This window comes from Oncorhynchus keta, chromosome 12, assembly GCF_023373465.1.
Source record: "Oncorhynchus keta strain PuntledgeMale-10-30-2019 chromosome 12, Oket_V2, whole genome shotgun sequence".
NCBI lineage: Eukaryota > Metazoa > Chordata > Actinopteri > Salmoniformes > Salmonidae > Oncorhynchus > Oncorhynchus keta.
Genome location: NC_068432.1, coordinates 10,906,099 through 10,927,037, shown reverse-complemented (window position 1 = coordinate 10,927,037; position 20,939 = coordinate 10,906,099). Strand labels below are relative to the sequence as shown.

Below are 20,939 nucleotides of genomic sequence, written 5' to 3'. Positions count from 1 at the left end.
TGGTTTTTGCGACTGCACTTGAAGAAACTTTCAAAGTTCTTGAAATTTTACGGATTGATTGACCTTAATGTAATTTTACAGATTCATGTCTTAATGTAATGATGGACAGTCATTTTTCTTTGCTTATTTGAGCTGTTCTTGCCATAATATGGACTTGATCTTTTACCAAATAGGGCTATCTTCTGTATACCACCCCTACTTTGTCACAACACAACTGGTTGGTTCAAATGCATTTAGAAGGCACACCTGTTCATTGAAATGCATTCCAGATGACTACCTCATGAAGCTGGTTGAGAGAATTCCAAGAGTGTGCAAAGCTGTCGTCAAGGCAAAGGTTGACTACTTTGAACATTCTCAAATATAACATATTTTGATTTGTTTAACATGTTTTTGGTTATTACATGATTCCATGTGTTATTTCATAGTTGTGATGTCTTCACTACTATTATACAATGTAGAAAATAGTAAAAATAAAGAAAAACCCTGGAATGAGTAGGTGTGTCCGAAGTTTGGACTGGTACTGTATATACAGTGGAGCAAAAAAGTATTTAGTCAGCCACCAATTGTGCAAGTTCTCCCACTTAAAAAGATGAGAGGCCTGTAATTTTCATCATAGGTACACTTCAACTATGACAGACAAAATGAGAAAAAAAATCCACAAAATCACATTGTAGGATTTTTAATGAATTTATTTGCAAATTATGGTGGAAAATAAGTATTTGGTCACCTACAAACAAGCAAGATTTCTGGCTCTCACAGACCTGTAACTTGTTCTTTAAGAATTCTACAATGTGATTTTCTGCATTTATTTTCTCATTTTGTCTGTCATAGTTGAAGTGTACCTATGATGAAAATTACAGGCCTCTCATCTTTTTAAGTGGGAGAACTTGCACAATTGGTGGCTGACTAAATACTTTTTGGCCCCACTGTATATATATTTTACTGTTTGGACATAGGCGGTCCGAAAAAACACTTAAACGGCCTGCCCAAGACTTTTCTATGAAGAAAAAAACCCGTCTTCCTTTACCATTGTGCGGTGTAGGGTGGGGAGTTGGTGAGACCTTATCCTTGATATTATGCACAAAGCACAGATGAGAATAGATTACATTTATTGTTGAATGTATACGCTCAGCCAGATATTGCTGTATTGGTTTTGCCGGCTATTTGCTAGTCTTCACACATGGTGAACCCATCTGTTGGCGCGTCTGTTTCAGTGTTTTCTGTTATCACTACCATCCCATGTTACTGAATTACTTTCCAATAACACCCTAAACAAATGCTTAATTTACTCAGGGAAACCCATATCTGTTAATAATGTAACTTCAGAGATTGTAACGTTTCTGTGTGTCATCCAAAGTCGCCGGAACAGCCAATATCTTTCATTCATGAGGTTGCTCAGCCACCTGTCTGTATACACTCATTGGGTCTCTAAATGAGAACATTCAACGGGTAGGAGAAACCAAGCAGATTCACATGGTAGGCCTACTGTGGGTGTATTGCAGTGTTGAGAGCCCTTACACTGTTTTAACCTCTCATTCCACAGAAATATGAAACATATATTATTATAGCTTCCTTAGATTCATATATTTCGCAGTGGCGGAGACATGGTTGAGCAGCATCCCATATCCTCACCTCTGGAATGTACTCCCCGTCATCTACCTCAAGGCACCTCAGACTCTAGGCTCTATCAAATCTGGCCTCAAAACGCACCTGAAGTGCCTTGCAAAAGTATTCAAGCCCCAGTGGATTTCTTCACCTTTCATTGTGTTGCAAAGTGGGAATAAAATGTATTTAGTTGTCATTTTCTGTCAACAATCTACACAAAATACTCTGTAATGTCAGCGGAAGGAAAATTCTTTAAAATATATATTTAAATAACTCAAATATAATCATTGCCTATATATTCAGCCCCTTTGTTTAGGAAAGCCTAAATAAGTTCAGGATAAAAATGTGGCTTAACAAACGACATAATAAGTTATATGGACTCACTCTGTGTGAAATAATAGGGTTTGACATGATTTTTTTTAACCACTAACCGTTTTGCTGTCCCCCATACCTACATGATCTGTAAGGTCCCCGAGTCAAGTATTGAATTTCAAGCACAGATTCAACTTTCAATACCACGACGGTCCTCCGATACCATGACGGCCCTTAAGGAACTACACTGGACTTCGTGGAAACTGGAAACTACATATCCTGAGGCCGCATTTATTGGAGCTGGGGACTTAAACAAAGCAAATTTGATGAAAAAAAAAAAACTACAAGCATTTCACTACACCCACATTAACATCTGCTAAATATGTGTATGCGACCAATAAAATTTTATTTTATTTACAAAGACCAGGGAACTTTTAAAATGCTTCATAAAGAAGGGTAGTGATTGGTAGATGGGTAACAGTAACACATCAGACATTGAATATCTCTTGAAGCATGGTCAAGTTAATAATTATGCTGTAGATTACATATATGAAACCACCCAGATACATCAAAGATACAGTCGTCCTTGTGAACTGAGCTGCAGGAAAGAAATTAAACTTCCATGAGGGTGATTGGTGATTTTAAAACAGTGACAGAGTTCAGTGTCCGTGATGGTTGAAAACTGAGGATGGATCAACAGCCTTGTAGTGACTCCACAAAAAATGACCTAAATGACAGTGAAAAGAAGAATACAATATACATAATAAAAATATTCCAAAACTTGTATCTTGTATGCAACAAGGCACTAAAGTAATACTGCAAAGGGATACACTTTTTGGACTAAATGCAAAGCCTTCTGTTTGTGACAAATCCCAAACGTCACTGAGTAAACACAGATATGATGCAGCCACCACCATGCTTGAAAATAAAGAGGCAGTTTGACATCGACAAATACTAGGTAGTTTTTCAGGATAAAAACATATGGAAAAAATCCTAGAGGAAAACCTGCTTCAGTCTGCTTTACACCAGAAACTGGGAGAGGAATTCACCTTTGAACGGGACGACAACACAAGGCCAAATCTACACTGGAGTTGCTTACCAATAAGACAGTGAACGTTCCTGAGTGGCCAATTTAGATTTTTGACTTGAAAATCTATGGCAAGAATTGAAAATGTTGAGCCATGATCCCCAATCACCTTTGGCAGCGATTACAGAGTCCTTCTGGGTAAGTCTCTAAAAGCTTTCCACACCTGGATTGTGCAACATTTGCCCATTATTGTTTTCAAAATTCTTCAAACTGTGTCAAATTGGTTGTTGATCATTGCTAGACAACCATTTTCAGGTCATGCTGTAGATTTATGTCAAAACTGTAACTCAGCATTTATTGCTTTCTTGGTAAGCAACTCCAGTGTAGATTTGGCCCTGTGTATTAGATTATTGTCCTGCTGAAATGTGAATTCAACTCCCAGTGTCTGTTGGGAAGCAGACTGAACCAGGTTTTCCTGTAGGATTTTGTCTGTGCTTAGCTCCAATAGGTTTCTTTTTTTATCCTGAAAAACTCCTCCTTGAAAATATGGAGAGTGGTACTCGGTAATGTGTTGGATTGGATTTGCCCCCAAAATAACACTTTCTATTCAGAACAAAAAGTGAATTGCGTTAGCTCATTTTTTTTTGCAGTATTACTTTAGTGCTTTGTTGAAAACAGGATGCATGTTTTGGAATTTTTTTTATTCTGTCCAGGCTTCCTTCTTTTCACTATGTCAATTGGATTATTATTGTGGAGTAAGTACAATGTTGTTGATCCATCCTCTGTTGTCTCCTATCACATCCATAACTCCGTAGCTGTTTTAAAGTCACCATTGGCCTCATGGTGAAATCCCTGAGCAGTTTCCTCTCTGGCAACTGAGTTAGGAATGACACCTGTATCTTTGTCGTGACTGGTTGTATTGATACACCATAAAAATAATAACTTCACCATGCTCAAAGGGATATTCAATGTGTGCTTTTTTTACCCAATTACCAATAGGTGCCCTTCTTTGCAAGGCATTGGAAAACCTCCCTGTCTTTATGGTTGAATCTGTTTTTTAAATTCACTGCTCGACTGATGGACCTTACAGGTAATTGTGTGGGTACAAAGATGAGGAAGTCATTCAATAATAATGTTCAACACTATTATTGCACACAGAGTGAGTCCATGCAATTTATGTGACTTGTTAAGCAAATGTTTACTCCTGAACTTATTTAGGCTTGCCATAACATAGGGATTTAATACTTATTGACTCAAGACATTTCAGTGTTTCCTTTTTAATTAATTATGTAACATTTCTAAAAACATCATTGCACTTTGACATTATGGGGTATTGTGTGTAGGCCAGTGACACAACATCTAAATGTAATAAAATAAAAATTCACACTGTAACACAACAAAATGTGGAAAAAGTAGAGGGGTGTGAATACTTTCTAAAGGCACTGTAGATCAAGGTAACTTCAACAGGTTCTGGCCTATTTGAAGAACTTCACAAAACAGATACAGGTGTAGCATATACATTTTACCAGTTTCTCACTGGAAATGTGAATTATTGTGTGGATTATAAATAATGGAGATGTTTAGTTAGGGCAAATCAAGTCTGACATTTTGAAGTGGAAATGACTAACTTTAGAAGTCTTTTCAAACCTTGAATACACTACAAGTGTGCATTTCCTGCTGTGCAGGGAATTTCCTGCAACAACAGGGTGATCAAATTAAGATCTCAGCTATATCTGTAATGCTCCAACATTCTGCCCACACACCACTGTACTAGAACTACCCACTGGGCACACAATGGTTGAATTAACATTGTTTCCACATAATTTAATTGAAATAGTCGTTGAATAGATGTCTGTGCCAGGTAGACACTAATTAGCTTTGACGCTCACTTTGGCTTTCACCAAGACCTTGAACAACGATTAGGAACATGCACAATAAAACCACAGTTATGATTTGGAGATATAGAGTGGCTCAGCGTTTAAAGGCACTGCATCACAGTGCCAGAGTCGTCACTACAGACCCTGGTTAGATTCCAGGCTGTTTCACAACCGCCTTGATTGGGAGTCCCATAGGGCGGAGCGCAATTGGCCCAATGTTGTCCAGGTTAGGGTTTGCTTGGGGTAGGCCGTCATTGTAAATAAGAATTTGTTTCCTAACTGACTTGCCTAGTTAACTTTTTAAGGTATAGGGGGCAGCATTTTCACTTTTGGATAAATAGCGTGCCCAATTTCAACTTCCTGCTACTCGTGCCAAGCATATAAGATATGCACATTATTAGTAGATTTGGATAGAAAACACTCTGAAGTTTCTAAATCTGTCTGAATCATGTCTGTGAGTATAACATAAGTTATGTAGCAGGCAAAACCCAGAGGACTAACCGTTCAGATTTGTATTTTTAGGTCTCTGTCTGTTCATTGAGTTCTCATTGGCAAACAATATTTCTTAGGAACTTGTTTTCAGTTCCTACCGCTTCCACTGGATGTCACCAGTCTTTGGAATTTGGTTGAGGTTATTCCTTTGTGCAATGAAGAAGTCCGGCCATCTAGGCAATGGGTAACACTGTTGAGAGTTGCGTTAGACTTGAAAAGTAGCGTTAGTTTCCTCTCGTCCTCTATTGAAAACAGATAGACCCGTTGTCAATTTGATCGATTATTAACGTTTAAAAATACCTAAAGTTGTATTACAAAAGTAGTTTGAAATATTTTGGCAAAGTTTAAAGGCAACTATTGAAATATTTTGTAGTGACGTTGCGCATTTTGGAAGCTTTTTTTTCTGGATCAAACGGGCCAAATAAATTGACATTTTGGATATATATGGACGGAATTAATCGAACAAAAGGACCAATTGTGATGTTTATGGGACATATTGGAGTGCCAACAAAAGAAGCTCGTCAAAGATAAGGCATGTTTTATATTTTATTTTTGCGTTTTGTGTAGCGCCTGCAGGGTTGAAATATGCTACCCTCTTTGTTTACTGTTGTGCTAGCATCAGATAATAGCTTCTTATGCCTTCGCCGAAAAGCCTTTTTAAAATCTGACATGTTGGCTGGATTCACAACGAGTGTAACTTTAATTGAGTATCTTACATGTGTGATTTAATGAAAGTTTGATTTTTATATCATTTTATTTTATTTGCCACGCTGCATTTTCCCTGGCTTTTGCCCAAGTGGAACGCAAGCGTCCCCTATACCATAAGTAGTCATTAAATAAAGGTTAAATAGAAATATGTCCATTTTTCATGATCTACTTCATAAGCGAAGCTTCAGCACTCCATTTAGAAAACAAACATGTCGGTGAGCATATTGCATTGCAGTTTTATCAACTCGAGACCTTTCACTCCAATGAGGCAGAGAGTAGAGGTGGAGGAGAATAAAGGAACAGAAGACAAGTGATGCTAAGATGAACATTTATAATGACTCTTTGTTGCTGTTGCCGTCGCAAAAATAATCTTTAAAAAACAATTCAATATATTAACACTGAAATGCTGACTTCACTGGTAGTCCACGAGTCATAAAACACAACTCACAGATTTTTTTTACAAACACAATACTACAGTTACATTATATAGTCATTACCCTTAAATCTATTAATGAATGATGTTCAGATAATTTATAATAATAATTAAAAAAAGTTCACAAAAATGACACTTTAAAAATCCTTTCATTCCCTTTTCATAGTTGCTGTTGTCATTAATCAACAGTGTATCGTTATAAAAGGAACTGCTTCTGAGATGTCTCACTGAGGAAAGCAGTAAATAGACTGGCAGCATATAAAAATAGTGGCATGTCATGTCAAATGTCAAACAATGAAGTGTTTTCTGGGAGAAATGGGATTGGGAAGTGAACCATCCCAGTGCTACCACAGCTTCAGTGTGTAGGCTGGCTGGCTTTTGGCTTAATGGAGATTTCATTTGGCACTCGTATTGGCAAATATCTCCATTAAAAAGCTCCCATCCGTACTTCACTGAAATGGCTCAGGGAAAGACAGTCTTTCAGATTGAGACTGTCTGTGTAAAGGCATCCAAGCAAATGCTTAAGTCAAAAGACAAGTGAGGCCTAAACTTTCAAATGGTATCTTCTCTGTCTTAATATAGAGACACTAGTCATTCAGATTGACAAAACTTTTTTTAGTTTTGAGTAACATTTAACTTATGCTGACAGTCCATTTCTTGAAATGGAAAAACAAAAAGTTTTACAAAATTAAAAACCTAACCCAAAAGAATATTTGCAATGGAGCCAAAGAGGTGTGCAAGGCATTGTCATGCTTTTTTCAATCAACATTTTAGTTAACTTTCAACCCTTCAGAATTATCCGGATGACAAGAAAACAAACAAACAAAATGAAAATTCATACAGTTGTAGTCTCAGCAAAGTTTGGCAATAAACCTGGGGTCAAAATAATAAAAACACACAAAGGGTGTATAAGGTCAACTAAGTTCATGGGAGGGTCAAAAAAGGGTCAAAGATAAGGTGCCAGACAACACCACACATAATCGTAATGTCATGTAGGCTGAAAAGATGATGAAGAGAGTTGAGGAGAAGCGGGGGCAAGCAGCCTGAACCGTCTTAGTCCTGTGTCTGATAGTTCAAAGGAATCCCCCCCGAGGAGGAGCATTGGGGGGGTTAGGTGAATATCCAGATGATTCTTTAAAAAATATATATATATATATTTTTTTAAATGTTTGGAATGGTGTTGACTTAGTTTGGCACTCAGTATTGGAGAGGTTAGAACATTGGTGGGGGTTAGTAGCAGTGTATGACAGAAGAATGAGACAGACACTCAAATCACTCAGTAGTGGAGAGGTTAGAACATTGGTGGGGGTTAGTAGCAGTGTATGACAGAAGAATGAGACAGACACTCAAATCACTCAGTAGTGGAGAGGTTAGAACATTGGTGGGGGTTAGTAGCAGTGTATGACAGAAGAATGAGACAGACACTCAAATCACTCAGTAGTGGAGAGGTTAGAACATTGGTGGGGGTTAGTAGCAGTGTATGACAGAAGAATGAGACAGACACTCAAATCACTCAGTAGTGGAGAGGTTAGAACATTGGTGGGGGTTAGTAGCAGTGTATGACAGAAGAATGAGACAGACACTCAAATCATGCATGTGGTAAATTAGTTAGGCCATTTTAGGTTACATAGGGTTCTAAAATGTTGTTGTCGTCAAATACACCAACACTGACAGCGGTATGACCGAAGCGATCACATTTTTCCGGTGCTATATTTGTCTCTGATCTAATATTATATCAGCGAGACCTTGGGATAGCATTCTGTAACGTAACAAACATGGACTCTGATAACCGAACATAGAGACATTGTATGAGGTTTACCATGCTTTCAATGCCAATTTGTTCTCAAAAATACTCCCACCACTAGATTTCAAGGCAGCATAATGCAACATGACAAGGTGGAACAGTTCCACTCTTAAGTTCCCTCTCCCTCTTTTAAATCTAGAATCCTTAATTGAAAGAAATTACAAAGCTGAGGGATGGGCCTGGAGAAATGTAACAACTCAAATTCATAGACAGAGCAATGGATGCAAGGACTGACTATACATGATATTAACATTTTAGTTTTAACCATGTTTTGAGGCCATAAAGCGTTTGTTTCCATCTACATTGTTAGCAAATGTAGATGGAGTAAAATGAGCGTATATTTGGGGTTCTGCTGTGATACGACAGTTGAACTAAGCTTATGAGGCATGTATAAGTTATATTCTTCAAGGATCAATGGGTATATATCATTAATTTATAAGTAAAAAAAATGTATGTAGCAACAAAGGATTCTATCTTCAAAGAGAGATTTGCTCATTGCGATTAACACAAATCTTTGCTAAAAGGAAATGAGAATCGATATTGTGAGGACTCGGGTGCCACCTTTTCAGAGAAGTCTGATACACAAAACCCTCTCATCATTCACAAAAAGTTTCATTTTTTTGTTTGTTTGTTTGTTTTTTTACTAAAACAATAACATCAGAGCAACAGCAAAGAATGACAAAAACGGCAGAAAATGAACATTGTTTGCTTTGTTTCACATCCAATAATAGGAGATGTAATTTGTAAAAAGTAAAGTGCATTTATGCAACACCAAACATACAGGATAATGTTTACAGCGAATCTGAAGTGTTGTTGAAACATATCTGGATTATGACTATGGCCATGTCAGGCCTACCTGACTATAGCTGAAATTGGTTCTTGACATAATATGTTAACGCTACATGTAGTTGACATTCCAGCCTTGAATTCACATTTAAAGACTGATAAACATTCAACAGAAATAATGAGCAAATGGTAGTACATTCATAGATTAGATCTGGGAATTCAAGCTGTAGTATAAAAAATCGTAAAAAATATTACGCAGGTTTTGTGAGGTTTAACCTGATCCTAAAAAATGCATGCCTGGTATTCTAGAAAGCAAAACACAAGAATAACACTGACTAACATTTTTCGCATTTGTAATACTCCTCATGGTACCTTAAGAAAACAAAATCATATCTGTAATAATATAAAGAGATGGACTGTATGAGAATTTGATCTGAAATATGTTGTATTTGGACCAACATGACAATAATAGAACCCCTCCCAACTTACGACAATAAACCATTTTTTTTAAATATGAGGCGGTTTTAACGTAAGTGCTCTACAACTGATTGCATGCAACGTTATGTCTTTGAATGTTGCGAGAACACCTCCATTTTTTTTGCATTCATTTTTTCCCCCTCCATATTTCACTTTGATACCATGCAATAGAAGACGTGCAAAAAGATAACACCTAACTCCACGAAACACATTTTGTCTGATTGTTAATGACTATGTTATGAATGCTTATAACATGTTATGCTAAGTCCATGCTGGCCTATAGAGACATTTGTGAAAAACAGCAGTGCTTAAGCCACAGGTCAAATGAACACACAGGGGATGCATGGAGTGTAAAACAACATGGATCCATAAAAATCACAATCTTTAGCTCTTACTCTATGTAGCTATGGGGTAAAACAATGCACAAAACAGTTATCCATCCTTTGTTTTCTTAAGTCATGTATTTGATTATCTTTTCTTAACTTAAAAACATTGTTTGATTGGCACCTGATCAGCACTTCTAAACAAGTTATTAATATCTAACATTTGATTGCACATCTACAATTTCAAAAGCTGCAGAAGTCTAGTTTGGCACAGGTTGTACTATAGAGTCTATTATTACTGTTACTATCTTACCAATACTGTATAGTATTCTATACACCTAATTGTATGCCCTGTCTTTTAGAGCATCTTTCTAATCAACAGACCAGACATCTTTTCGACTAAAATGTTTTGTATATTTTACTTATCAAATAGCAGCATTTTCATAATTTACAAAAAGTACATGTAAACCTATTAATTAAAAATCTTAGTAATTTCAAAGGTTCATACGACAAACAAAACCAAAACACAAAACAGGACAACATGCTACTATATTGCTTCCAATATTCTTTACATTTTTCTTACGGTCAAACTAAATGACAGAAATATGGACGCCATATGATGAGTCATCGTAATGCACAAACAAATAGCGAAGCTAATCTTACTCAGGCTTAGTTGGCACTCTTCATCATCCACACAAAGATAACATAGAGTTTCACATTGTATTGACGAGACGCTGGACTGCATTTGGACTACAAACTAGAATAGCTACAATAACATACATATACATCATGTTGACATGACATATTCCACAGAAATTAATTTCTAGTCATTTTTCAGATAAGAGGATATGCATAAAGGATGTCACTGTTTCAGCATGAGGTCACGAACGAGTTCCCATCTTTCTCTTGCGCTCTATCATGAACTTTTTTAAAAATAAACTCCTGTTTAAAAGGCTGAAAAATAAGTTATGTTTGGTCAACCAACAGACATTTGCTCATTGAAAAAAGATTTGCTTACTTATTTTGCTTTCCAGTAGAAAAAAATACATAACCTCTCCTGTTCCCCTAAAAGGTCATATATTACAATTGTAAGCCTGTCTAAATCCTACTTGTTCCTCTTTTAGTAGGGAATTTGATACCGTAGTTTGAACCAATGTTGCTTGTTGGTCTTGTGGGGTGTCACAGTTTGGAGGCAGTTGTTTTCTGTGCATTTTTGCCTGGTGAACTCTATGGGCTGTGAAAATATTTGCATACCCTTATGACCTATAGTGCATAACTGCTATCGATCACTTCGGCACTCCCTGCAACCCCAGACATCAGCGCCTATGAGTAGACAGAAAAAAGGAGAGAGAGGGCGAGCAGAATGGAGGAGAGAGAAAAGGGAATCTGGATATAGGAGCGTTCTAAAATACACTAAAAATACCATATGAAGGGTGGGAGAAATGCCGAAGTAAGTAATGTAATGAACGTAAAAAGAGGACAATGTATAGATCAGACAGCTCTAGAGAAGTCCTCTAAACCAAGTCTAGTTGCATTGCTTATATTACTAAATTCACCTTGATTTGTGCTTGTATTTTAAATCACGTAAACATTTTGTGAGGTTAGGGGCTAAAATATGAAGGTTTCTGAACCCCACGGGTGGAAGTTACAGATATTTTAACTGGAGTGCCATTTCAAATAACCAGTGCACCATTGAGTACTGTTATAAGTCACAGCACATCCCTTCAGAAATATAATGAAAGGGAAACGTGTATTCAGTGTGTCAAGGTAATGGGGCTCGTGGCTAGTGCCATGCCATGCGGAGTGCTCCAACACATAGTTGATAGTAAGATGAGGTAAAGGTAACTTCTTTCTCGAGCAAACATTCCTTAGAATAACTATTGAGTAGGTAGGTATGGTGGAGGAGGGGCGTTGTCATTTCACTCATAAAAAGGGAGTGTTGCTTTTTCTTTGATTCTCTGCCGCTATCCCTTCCAGTCCTGTATTACTGAAAGCCAATCACAGAGCTCTGGTTACATAAGGATAAACGCGTGAAATGGAAAAGAGGGCCAGAATAAGATTCAGGGACTGCTGTGCAGGAAAATAAATGTATTAGGAGTCATTTGGGTTAATAAAAGACAATATGGTTGACTGATGACTCTGGACTCATCATTAGAAGAGACTTCCATTAATATGAATGTGTAGCAGCTCTCTGCTGTGCAATATTATTGGTAAACCAAAACATCTCCAAGACAACACATTATGGATGTTTTTGTGGAGATGTTCCTTATCTCACTGCTCGGCTGGTTTTGCTCTAGAACATGCAATGCGAGTGTGTCAGCTGTAGGCCTATTTCTTGGATATGTACATCAAAATATGAACACTTGGCTCAAGAAGGGACAGGCACACTGCGTTGTTTCTTCGTTGTGTCTCACAGTGCAGTCATAATAGACCCAGTGTACTCGGATGAAAACCAATGTATAGCAGCGCAGAAGCAAGCAAGGGTAATTTTTGTTTGTTTGAGAATGTTCTAGGAGACAGTTACGCCCCCCCCCCCTGCAATTATCCTTACAGAATGTCAGCAAAATGTTTCAGCAATGCATTATGCACTACTGCCAATATAAGCTAGTTTCAATGTCTGCTTTAGGCAAGATAACAAGTTCGACTGACCAACTGCATAAACTGTTTGACTCCATATTGGTATTTACTCTGATTGGGAAGAATGGTTCACAACAAACTCCAAATGGTTTCAGTCCAAATGTGTTTCATGGTGACTCCATTTCTTTCTCATTAGTGTCTCTCTTGACTACCAGCCACCCTAAATCTAAAGCAATCGTCTTCTTGTTCACAGATAAGGTTCAAACTGCTTTTCTTAACAAAACTGCTTTGTAGTGCTTCGTTCCCTTGGGGGACTCTTCTGGTTAGATGTTTCTTCAATTGAAAAGGTAATGTAACATACCTCAAGCTGTGTATAGTGCCGTCTTCTCTTTCGGATACAATGCTCCTTCCCATGGGGGTTTAATCATATTTCTACATACTGTCGGAGTATGTCGCAAGGAGCAATATCGGCTGGCAAACTCAAAGTACAGGGCCAATTTATGACAATAGTATAAAATGATTGGTTTTAAACCAGTAACTACGTTATTTGGATCTAAACTGCCCATGATGGTACAAGAAACAGTTTGCCATGGCAACTAAAGGACAACTGATTTACTGGGGTAAAATATTAAGACTGACAATCGTAGCATGAAATCCAGTCTTACTTTACTCACATAAAGGCAGAACTAAATCCCGTAAACTATAGATGAATGGACAATGCTTGGCATCTCAAAAGGGATTTTCAATTTAGGTAATACAGGAGATATAAGCCTATCTGTAGTTATGTTTTCGTAGCACCAAAAGTGGTGTGTATGTGGGTGGCGGTCTACATGTATGAATGATTGTCTATGTGTGTTCCTGTGTATGTGTGTGTACATTCCTGTGTGTCTCATCTATCCTCTCACATTGAACATTTGACCCCTGATCTACACTCATATATAGTTACTGTGCAGTTCTGGGTTAAAACTATACATATCTGTCACTGCAACTCAAAATGTGATCCTCGTTAGTAACAAAATAACAATAATACTGTCTTTACATTCATATCAACCCGAATTCACAGGTTAAAATAATCTATACGTGTTTGAATGAGACCATATTTCAATAAATAATTGATGAAAATAAAAATTATAACAACCAAAGTGTTAAAATCTTAATTTTGATATGAATCATACAGTGGCATGTCATTAACAATGTGATATCCGTTAAGAATTTAGAATAAAATGGATGCTTAATGGTTTTGGACGACCTCTGGTGAGCATCATTTAACCTCTCTCATGTAGACAAGGACTTTTTTGCTTTGTTCACATGGAGCAAGGTTAACATCAAAGGAAAAAGGCATGAGTAAACATCCATCTCTGCTCTTTTAGCTTGTCTGGAACATCAACTGACTCTCAACTCACCTGGAGCGGAGGTCTGCAACTGAAGCTGAAAAACCCACACAATGATAGAAGAGTGAAACGGAAGAGAACGAAACCCAAAACAAACCCAGCTGTGAGGTTTCTGAATGGGGGTGAACTCATGTGCTCACCCCTGGATCTGCAGCTTGGCAGTGGACCAGTTCAGCTTTACTCTAATCGCCATCATCAAAAGGACTCTTCACAACTTTTTAAAAACATCAGGACCTCGGTCCTAAAAACACAATCACATATCACACAAACTTATCTTGGTTTTATCCCCACCTCTTCCTCCTTTGTGATCTTCTCTTTTTAATACTGAAATATTGAACGGATATTTGGACATTTTCTTCCCCTCGCCGTGACCCTCGATTCCCTTTTATTTTCTCTGTCTCCATCCTTCCTTTATTTTACCATTTTTTTCCCATTTAGCCCACCTTCTGTGGGTTGGTGGCACGCACACCCTGCTCATACGTGATCCGCTGGCTGATCAGATACTGGGCAGCTTGTGTTGCCGCGGGCGACCCTGTTATGGTAACTTTACGGTTTCGCGTGCCGGGGATGAACTCTCCCTTTTTGGAGATCTGGATGCGGGCGCCTGTCAGCTCCTGGTACTCCACCAGCGTTTTACCACCTTTCCCCAGGATGGCGCCCACCAGATTCTCGGGCACGGCAATCTCCACCACGTCCTTGGCCCCGTCTCCCAGCTTCTCTGTGGCCAGCAGGGAAGAGGCCATCAGTGGGGATGAGGCGTTCAGGTAACCGTTGGAGGCCCCTGTGGCGGCAGCCAGTGAGCCCAGGGAGAAGCCGCCCAGGCCGACAGCGGGGTGGCCGGAGCCGCCGGAGGCATCGCTGGCATAGGAGGCCAGGAGGTTAGCGGCGGCAGCAGCGGCTGGGTTAGCACTAGCAGCCACGGCGGCCAGGACCCCAGAGGCGGCAGCGGGGTTGAGGCCCAGACCCAGGGTGTTGGTGTTGTAGCCATAGCTGGCCAGAGTGTTGAGGGCCGAGGTGATGGCCAGCAGGTCATTGCCAGAGAAGCTGGACATGGTGCCCGGGAAGCCGCCCATTCCTGCCAGGCCGGCCTGGCCCAGAAGGCTGGAGGCGGTGGCGGCAGCCGCGGCTGCGTTGGGGAGGACCTCGGCTGAGTTGGCGTAGGGGGAACCGGTGGGGTTGGAGTTGGCCACGGGGCCTGAGATGTTGGAGTAGCTGATGTTGAGGCAGCTGCTGCTCTGAGGGTCCTCCTGGATCTTCTGCACGATGATCTCCACGGCTTTGCAGTTCTGCTCGGGTTCCCCGCTGATGGTGACCACACGCTCCTGCAGGTTGATGCCTTCAGGCTTCTGGGACAGCTGCACCCAGGCACCCGACTGCTCCATCACCGCCTTGACCGTGGCCCCGCCCTTACCGATGATCAGCCCAGCCGTGCTGTTGGGCACAATCAATTTAGCCTGCAGAGGAATGTTGGGAGCCAGAGGGAGGAGGGGAGGAAGCAAGGGAGAGAGAGAGTGAGTGATTGTTAAGTAGGAAAGAGAGGTAGATAAATATATCTCTCACAGAGTCATTCTACTATCCCAGCCCCCCTGCTTTACTCAGCAATGTGTTAATCCCAGGGGTTAAGGCTACAGCTGTCGTCCAGCTCTGTAGCACCTAGCGGGCGGTTGGCCATTAAAAATAACCCATTGCCTTCACATATTCCTGACCCTGTCAGGACTCGGGTTGTGGGGCAGGTAACCGGTAAGAAGGCTCGCCCCTGTCAGAAAAAGTGTGCGGCAAGTGTGACTGTGTTCTTGCCATGTGCTGACCATGTGTCCTTATGACCAGGTTTGCCATGTCCAAGGTTTTACATCCAAATTGGGATACTTTGAAAACGATGTTGTGGATAAAAAAGTTTTGGTGGCGGGCTGCGGGTTTTTGGGCTACTTCTAAGTTGCACTGCGACCGCCATTGCATTTCCCTTTATAAACAAAAATGTATTTCACTATGACCTAATGACTATGAGGCAGTGAGGCAGGCTGTTGCTGAGTGAGTGAGTGAGTGGTGGGGAGGGCCGGAGGGATGTTTGTTGAGCGAGCGCAGCAGCAGGCAGCTGAGTCCACTATTGGCTGAGTTTACATGAGTGAGAGGATACATAGCAGCAGATGCGCATGTCATGACAACTTTTTTACCAGTTGTAGGTTATTTAGATTGTCATTATGGAGACAACTATTTATTTTCAACCTTTTATCCATAAAACCTTAATATGCTAGAACTGATGCGCATCAAGAAATAACGGTGTCATAGCACTGGAAAATTAGATAAAAAATTTGCTTGGAGGTGGTTTAAAGTCCATTCTAAATGTCAACTTTGCTTATGGAAAACCATATCAAACTAAATGTTTTATGCATGTTCAGTTCTTGGGTCTCGAAGGCTGCGCGAGTGGAAATTTGAAATGGAAGTTATGGATCCCCCTCGTGTGCTTCTGTTATGGGGAAGTCCTCAAATGGTACTGAAATTTAAATGTGGAGAATGATATCTGTTGGCCATCAAGTAGCCTATTAATTTATCTGCCATTGTAGGCTACTGTAGTCTACCATTTGATACAATAAAAAACTGGAGTCATTACAAATCAATTAGTGCCACTTGTGTAGCCTACCTGGAGCTGGCAAACCAATTTAATAAATAGCCTATATCTTTAGTTTATTGTTATTGTAGCCTTGTGTTATTATGCAGTTATTAATTCATTAAATTGGAAGTTATCAAAGCTCTATCGCAATTGATGATTAGTAGTTAGAATGCATTTGATTGACTGTAACAGTAGTCAGATTAGGCTAAAGAGAAAAAAAAACACTGTCTGTTGTTGACAAGCATATTCAGGTCATATCCATATTCTTAATATTTGGTTCAGGGATTGAAAGTATGACCCCATCCTCAGTAGCCTATTCCAGCAGGCTATTGGGCAACACAAGCACTTCTTACCTCGAAAGCACCTCGCTATTCATGTTGAATAAATGAGTCTGTCAATTTGAACGAAGCAAGCCGTTAAATCATTCTGCTTACATCTTGCCTACATCTTGGCTAGGCTACTGTAGGCTATCTGAAATTAGATGTAGGCCTATCAGGGCTATAGGCTACCTGCATATAGCTAAGATCCTCCTGATTCCTGCTTACAAGCAAAAATTAAAGCAGGAAGCACCAGTGACTTGGTCTATAAAAAAGTGGTCAGATGAAGCAGATGCTAAACTACAAGACTGTTTTGCTATCACAGACTAGAACATGTTCCGGGATTCTTCCGATGGACTTGAGTACATCACATCAGTCACTGGCTTTATCAATAAGTGCATTGAGGATGTCGTCCCCACGGTTACTGTACGTGCATACCCCAACCAGAAGCCATGGATTACACGTAAAATTTGCACTGAGCTAAAGGGCCACTTTCAAGATGATGAACTCTCACCCGGAAGCTTACAAGAAATCCTGCTATGCCCTGCGATGAACCATCAAACAGGCAAAGCGTCAATACAGGGCTAAGATTGAATCATACTACACCGGCTCCGACACTCATCCTATTACAGATTCCAAAGGGAAGCACAGCCGCGAGCTGCCCAGTGACATGAGCCTACCAGATGGGCAAAATCACTTCTATGCTCGCTTCGAGGCAAGCAACACTGAGGCATGCATGAGAGCATCAGCTGTTCCGGACGACTGTGTGATCACGCTCTCCGTAGCCAACGTGAGTAAGAACTTTAGACACAAGGCTGCGCGGCCAGATGAATTACCAGGACGTGTGCTGACCAACTGGCAGGTATCTTTACTAACATTTTCAACATGACCCTGATTGAGCCTGTAATAGCAACATGTTTCAAGCAGACCACCATGGTCCCTGTGCCCAAGAACAGAAAGGCAACCTGCCTAAATGACTCACTCACATCCGTATCCATGAAGTGCTTTGAAAGGCTGGTCATGGCTCACATCAACACCATTATCCCAGAAACCCTAGATCCACTCCAATTTGCATACGCCCAAACAGATCCACAGATGATGCAATAATATATCTCTATTGCACTCCACACTGCCCTTTCCCTCCCGGACAAAAGGGACATCTACGTGAGAATGCTATTCATTGACTACAGTTCAGCGTTCAACACCATAGTAACCTCAAAGCTCATCACTAAGCTAAGGATCCTGGGACTAAACACCTCCCTCTGCAACTGGATCCTGGACTTCCTGACGGGCTGCCCCAAGGTGGTGAGGGTAGGGAGCAACACATCTGCCACACTTTTCATCAACCTTGGAGCCCCCCTGGTGTGCGTGCTCAGTCCCCTCATGTACTCCCTGTTCACCCACGACTACATGGCCAGGCACGACTCCAACACCATCATTAAGTTTGCTGACGACACAACAGTGCCTGATCACCGACAACGACGAGACAGCCTATAGGGAGGAGGTCAGAGACCTGTTCGGGTGGTGCCAGAATAACAACCTATCCCTCAACGTAACCAAGACTAAGGAGATGAAAAGGAGGACCGAGTACGCACCTTTTCTCATCGATGGGGCTGTAGAGGAGCAGGTTGAGAGCTTCAAGTTCCTTGGTGTCCACATCACCAACAAACTAGTATGGTCCAAACACACCAAGACAGTCGTGAAGAGGGCACGAGAAAGCCGATTCACCCTCAGGAAACTAAAAAGATTTGGCATGGGTCCTGAGATCCTCAAAAGGTTCTACAGCTGCAACATCGAGAACATCCTGACCGGTTGCATCACTGCCTGGTATGGCAAATGCTCAGCCTCCGACCGCAAGGCACTACAGAGGGTAGTGCTATTGGCCCAGTATATCACTGGGGCAAAGCTGCCTGCCATCCAGGACCTCTACACCAGGCGCTATCAGAGGAAGGCCCTAAAAATTGTCAAATTGCCACCCCAGTCACAGACTGTTCTCTCTACTACCACATGACAAGCGGTGCCGGAGTGCCAAGTCTAGGACAAAAAGTCTTCAACAGTTTTTACCCCCAAAGGCAAAAGACTCCTTAACAGGTAATCAAATGACTACCTGGACTATTTGCATTGACATTAGCCGTCATATATTGGCCATATACCACACCCTCATGCCATATTGTTTAAGTATGCCACGGGTATGACAAAAAAAGTTTTACTGTTCTAATTACGTTGGTAACCAGTTTACTGTATAATAGCAATAAAGAACCTCTGGGGTTTGTGGTATATGGCCAATACACGGCTAATGGCTCTATCCAGGCATTCTTGCAATATATTCAAATTCCTTTATTACGTCACGTCATAGCTCGCATTTATTATTTTGATGAAAACCAGATGCAGCTTCTAATGTCATTACAAGTTAAGTCGATATTTCTTCTTAATTGGCCCGATAACGTTATGGAAAAAGGGTTTATTGCATAAATGTGTCAACTCCTCTCATTGCAGAAAAAATGTTGGCTACTTTTCAGGCCTTCTGTACGGGTTTTGAGTGGTCACTGGGTTAGACATTTTAGTTAGACCTGGAAAGCCTGCTTATGACATGTCAATATTGTAGACAATCAGACAGATCATCAGGGAAGGAGCTTTGATCTGTCAAGTATGATGGTTGGTCAGGGCTGGCTGACTGAGTGGACCGGGCCTCACCTGTTTGACGCGGTCGGGGTTGACAGTGGTCTGTGGTTGTAGTATGCTGACTGGCTCTGTTTTCTGGGCGCTCTGAGGCATCTCACGGACTTTCTCCGCAATGAAGCTGTGGACGCTATTCAGCGCCTCGACTGTACCCTGTATCAGACATACACGCTCTGTGGTTCCTGTGTGGAGAGAACAGAAAACATATACATCTCGGTGTATCAATACTACTTTCTTTGGGATCGCAGTCTTATGAGAACATAGATTCTTGTGCCTTGGGGTCAGCGTCTGCTATCGCTGTAGTATATCACTTGCAAGAGACTTCCTTGTTGAATTTAAGGAACAGGATTTCTTGGATAAAACATGTTTTTATCAAGTACCTGTTTTACTAAAACTAGTACTTAGTGTTGCAAAGCAACCTCATTTATAACTTAATAGCTACTTATGCAGTGACTATTTGCAGAAAAAAAATGGATGCTCAAGGTTTGATATCACAGTTTCTTTATGCAGTGGTGCTAATTGCTAACCTATCCCATAATATTCCACCCCCCAAGTAGGCGCTCAAAAATAGAGCAGCTAAAAGAGTACGATTCCTCCTAAATTATGTAACTCTTCCAGGGCCCTGGAATGCAAGGCCTTTCCTTTCCCCACTGCCCCGTCCATAGTCTCCACACACCCTTCCCTCTTGCAAGTTTCTTTCTACACCCCCGTTGTCGGGCCTACCGGAATTCCGTTGCCATGGTTAAGGAGCTGCGCTGTGGAAACAGGTGATGTAACAGCATGTCCTTTCTACAGCCTGCTTCTCTTCCTTTGACTCCTTCTCTTTCTCTCCCTCTCTTACTCCCCTCGTCTGCCTTGCTTTATTTCTCTCCTTCATTCGCACAGATTCACATTCAAGGCAAACATAAATATGTTTTACCTCATTTCTACCAGCATATCACATGTGGAACCAGAGGGGGAAAAAAACTTGAGACCACCTTTACTCCACATACAGAGACGCATAAAAAGCCCTCCATTTGGCAAATCTGACCATAATTATATCCTCCTGATTCCTGCTTACAAGCTAAAACTAAAGCAGGAAGTACCAGTGACTCATACATATCCCAACCAGAAGCCATGGATTACAGGCAACATCCGCACCGAGCTAAAGGCTAGCGCTGTCGCTTTCAAGGAGCTGGATCCGGACCCTTACAATAAATCCCGCTATGCCTTCAGATGAACCATCAAAGAGGCAAAGCGTCAATACAGGACTAAGATTGAATCCTACTACACCGGCTCTGATGCTCGTCGGATGTGGCAGGGCTTGAAAACAATTACGGATTACAAAGGGAAACCCAGCCACGAGCTGCCCAGTGGCGTGCTCCTACCAGACAAGCTAAATGCCTTTTATGCTCGCTTCGAGGCAAGCAAAACTGAAGCATGCATGAGAGCACCAGCTGTTCTGGATGACTGTGCAATCACGCTCTTCAGTAGCCAATATGAGCAAGACCTTTAAACAGGCCAACATTCACAAATTTGCAGGG

The 20,939-nt window shown here is 40.8% G+C and overlaps 1 protein-coding gene across 3 annotated transcripts in view; it reads right to left on the bottom strand.

Moving 5' to 3' along the window:
- Positions 1-6,332: 6,332 nt before the first annotated feature.
- The window catches only part of LOC118390964 (RNA-binding protein Nova-1-like), a 76,804-nt gene continuing 62,197 nt past the window's right edge, over positions 6,333-20,939 (bottom strand). For all 3 annotated transcript variants that reach the window (XM_052457718.1, XM_052457719.1, XM_035781844.2), the window contains 2 exons: positions 19,432-19,598; positions 6,333-15,266 (listed from right to left, as the gene is read on the bottom strand). In XM_052457718.1, coding sequence (XP_052313678.1) covers positions 14,247-15,266; positions 19,432-19,512 — 1,101 coding nt within the window. In that variant the 5' untranslated portion in view covers positions 19,513-19,598 and the 3' untranslated portion in view covers positions 6,333-14,246. The remainder of the gene's footprint in view (positions 15,267-19,431; positions 19,599-20,939) is intronic.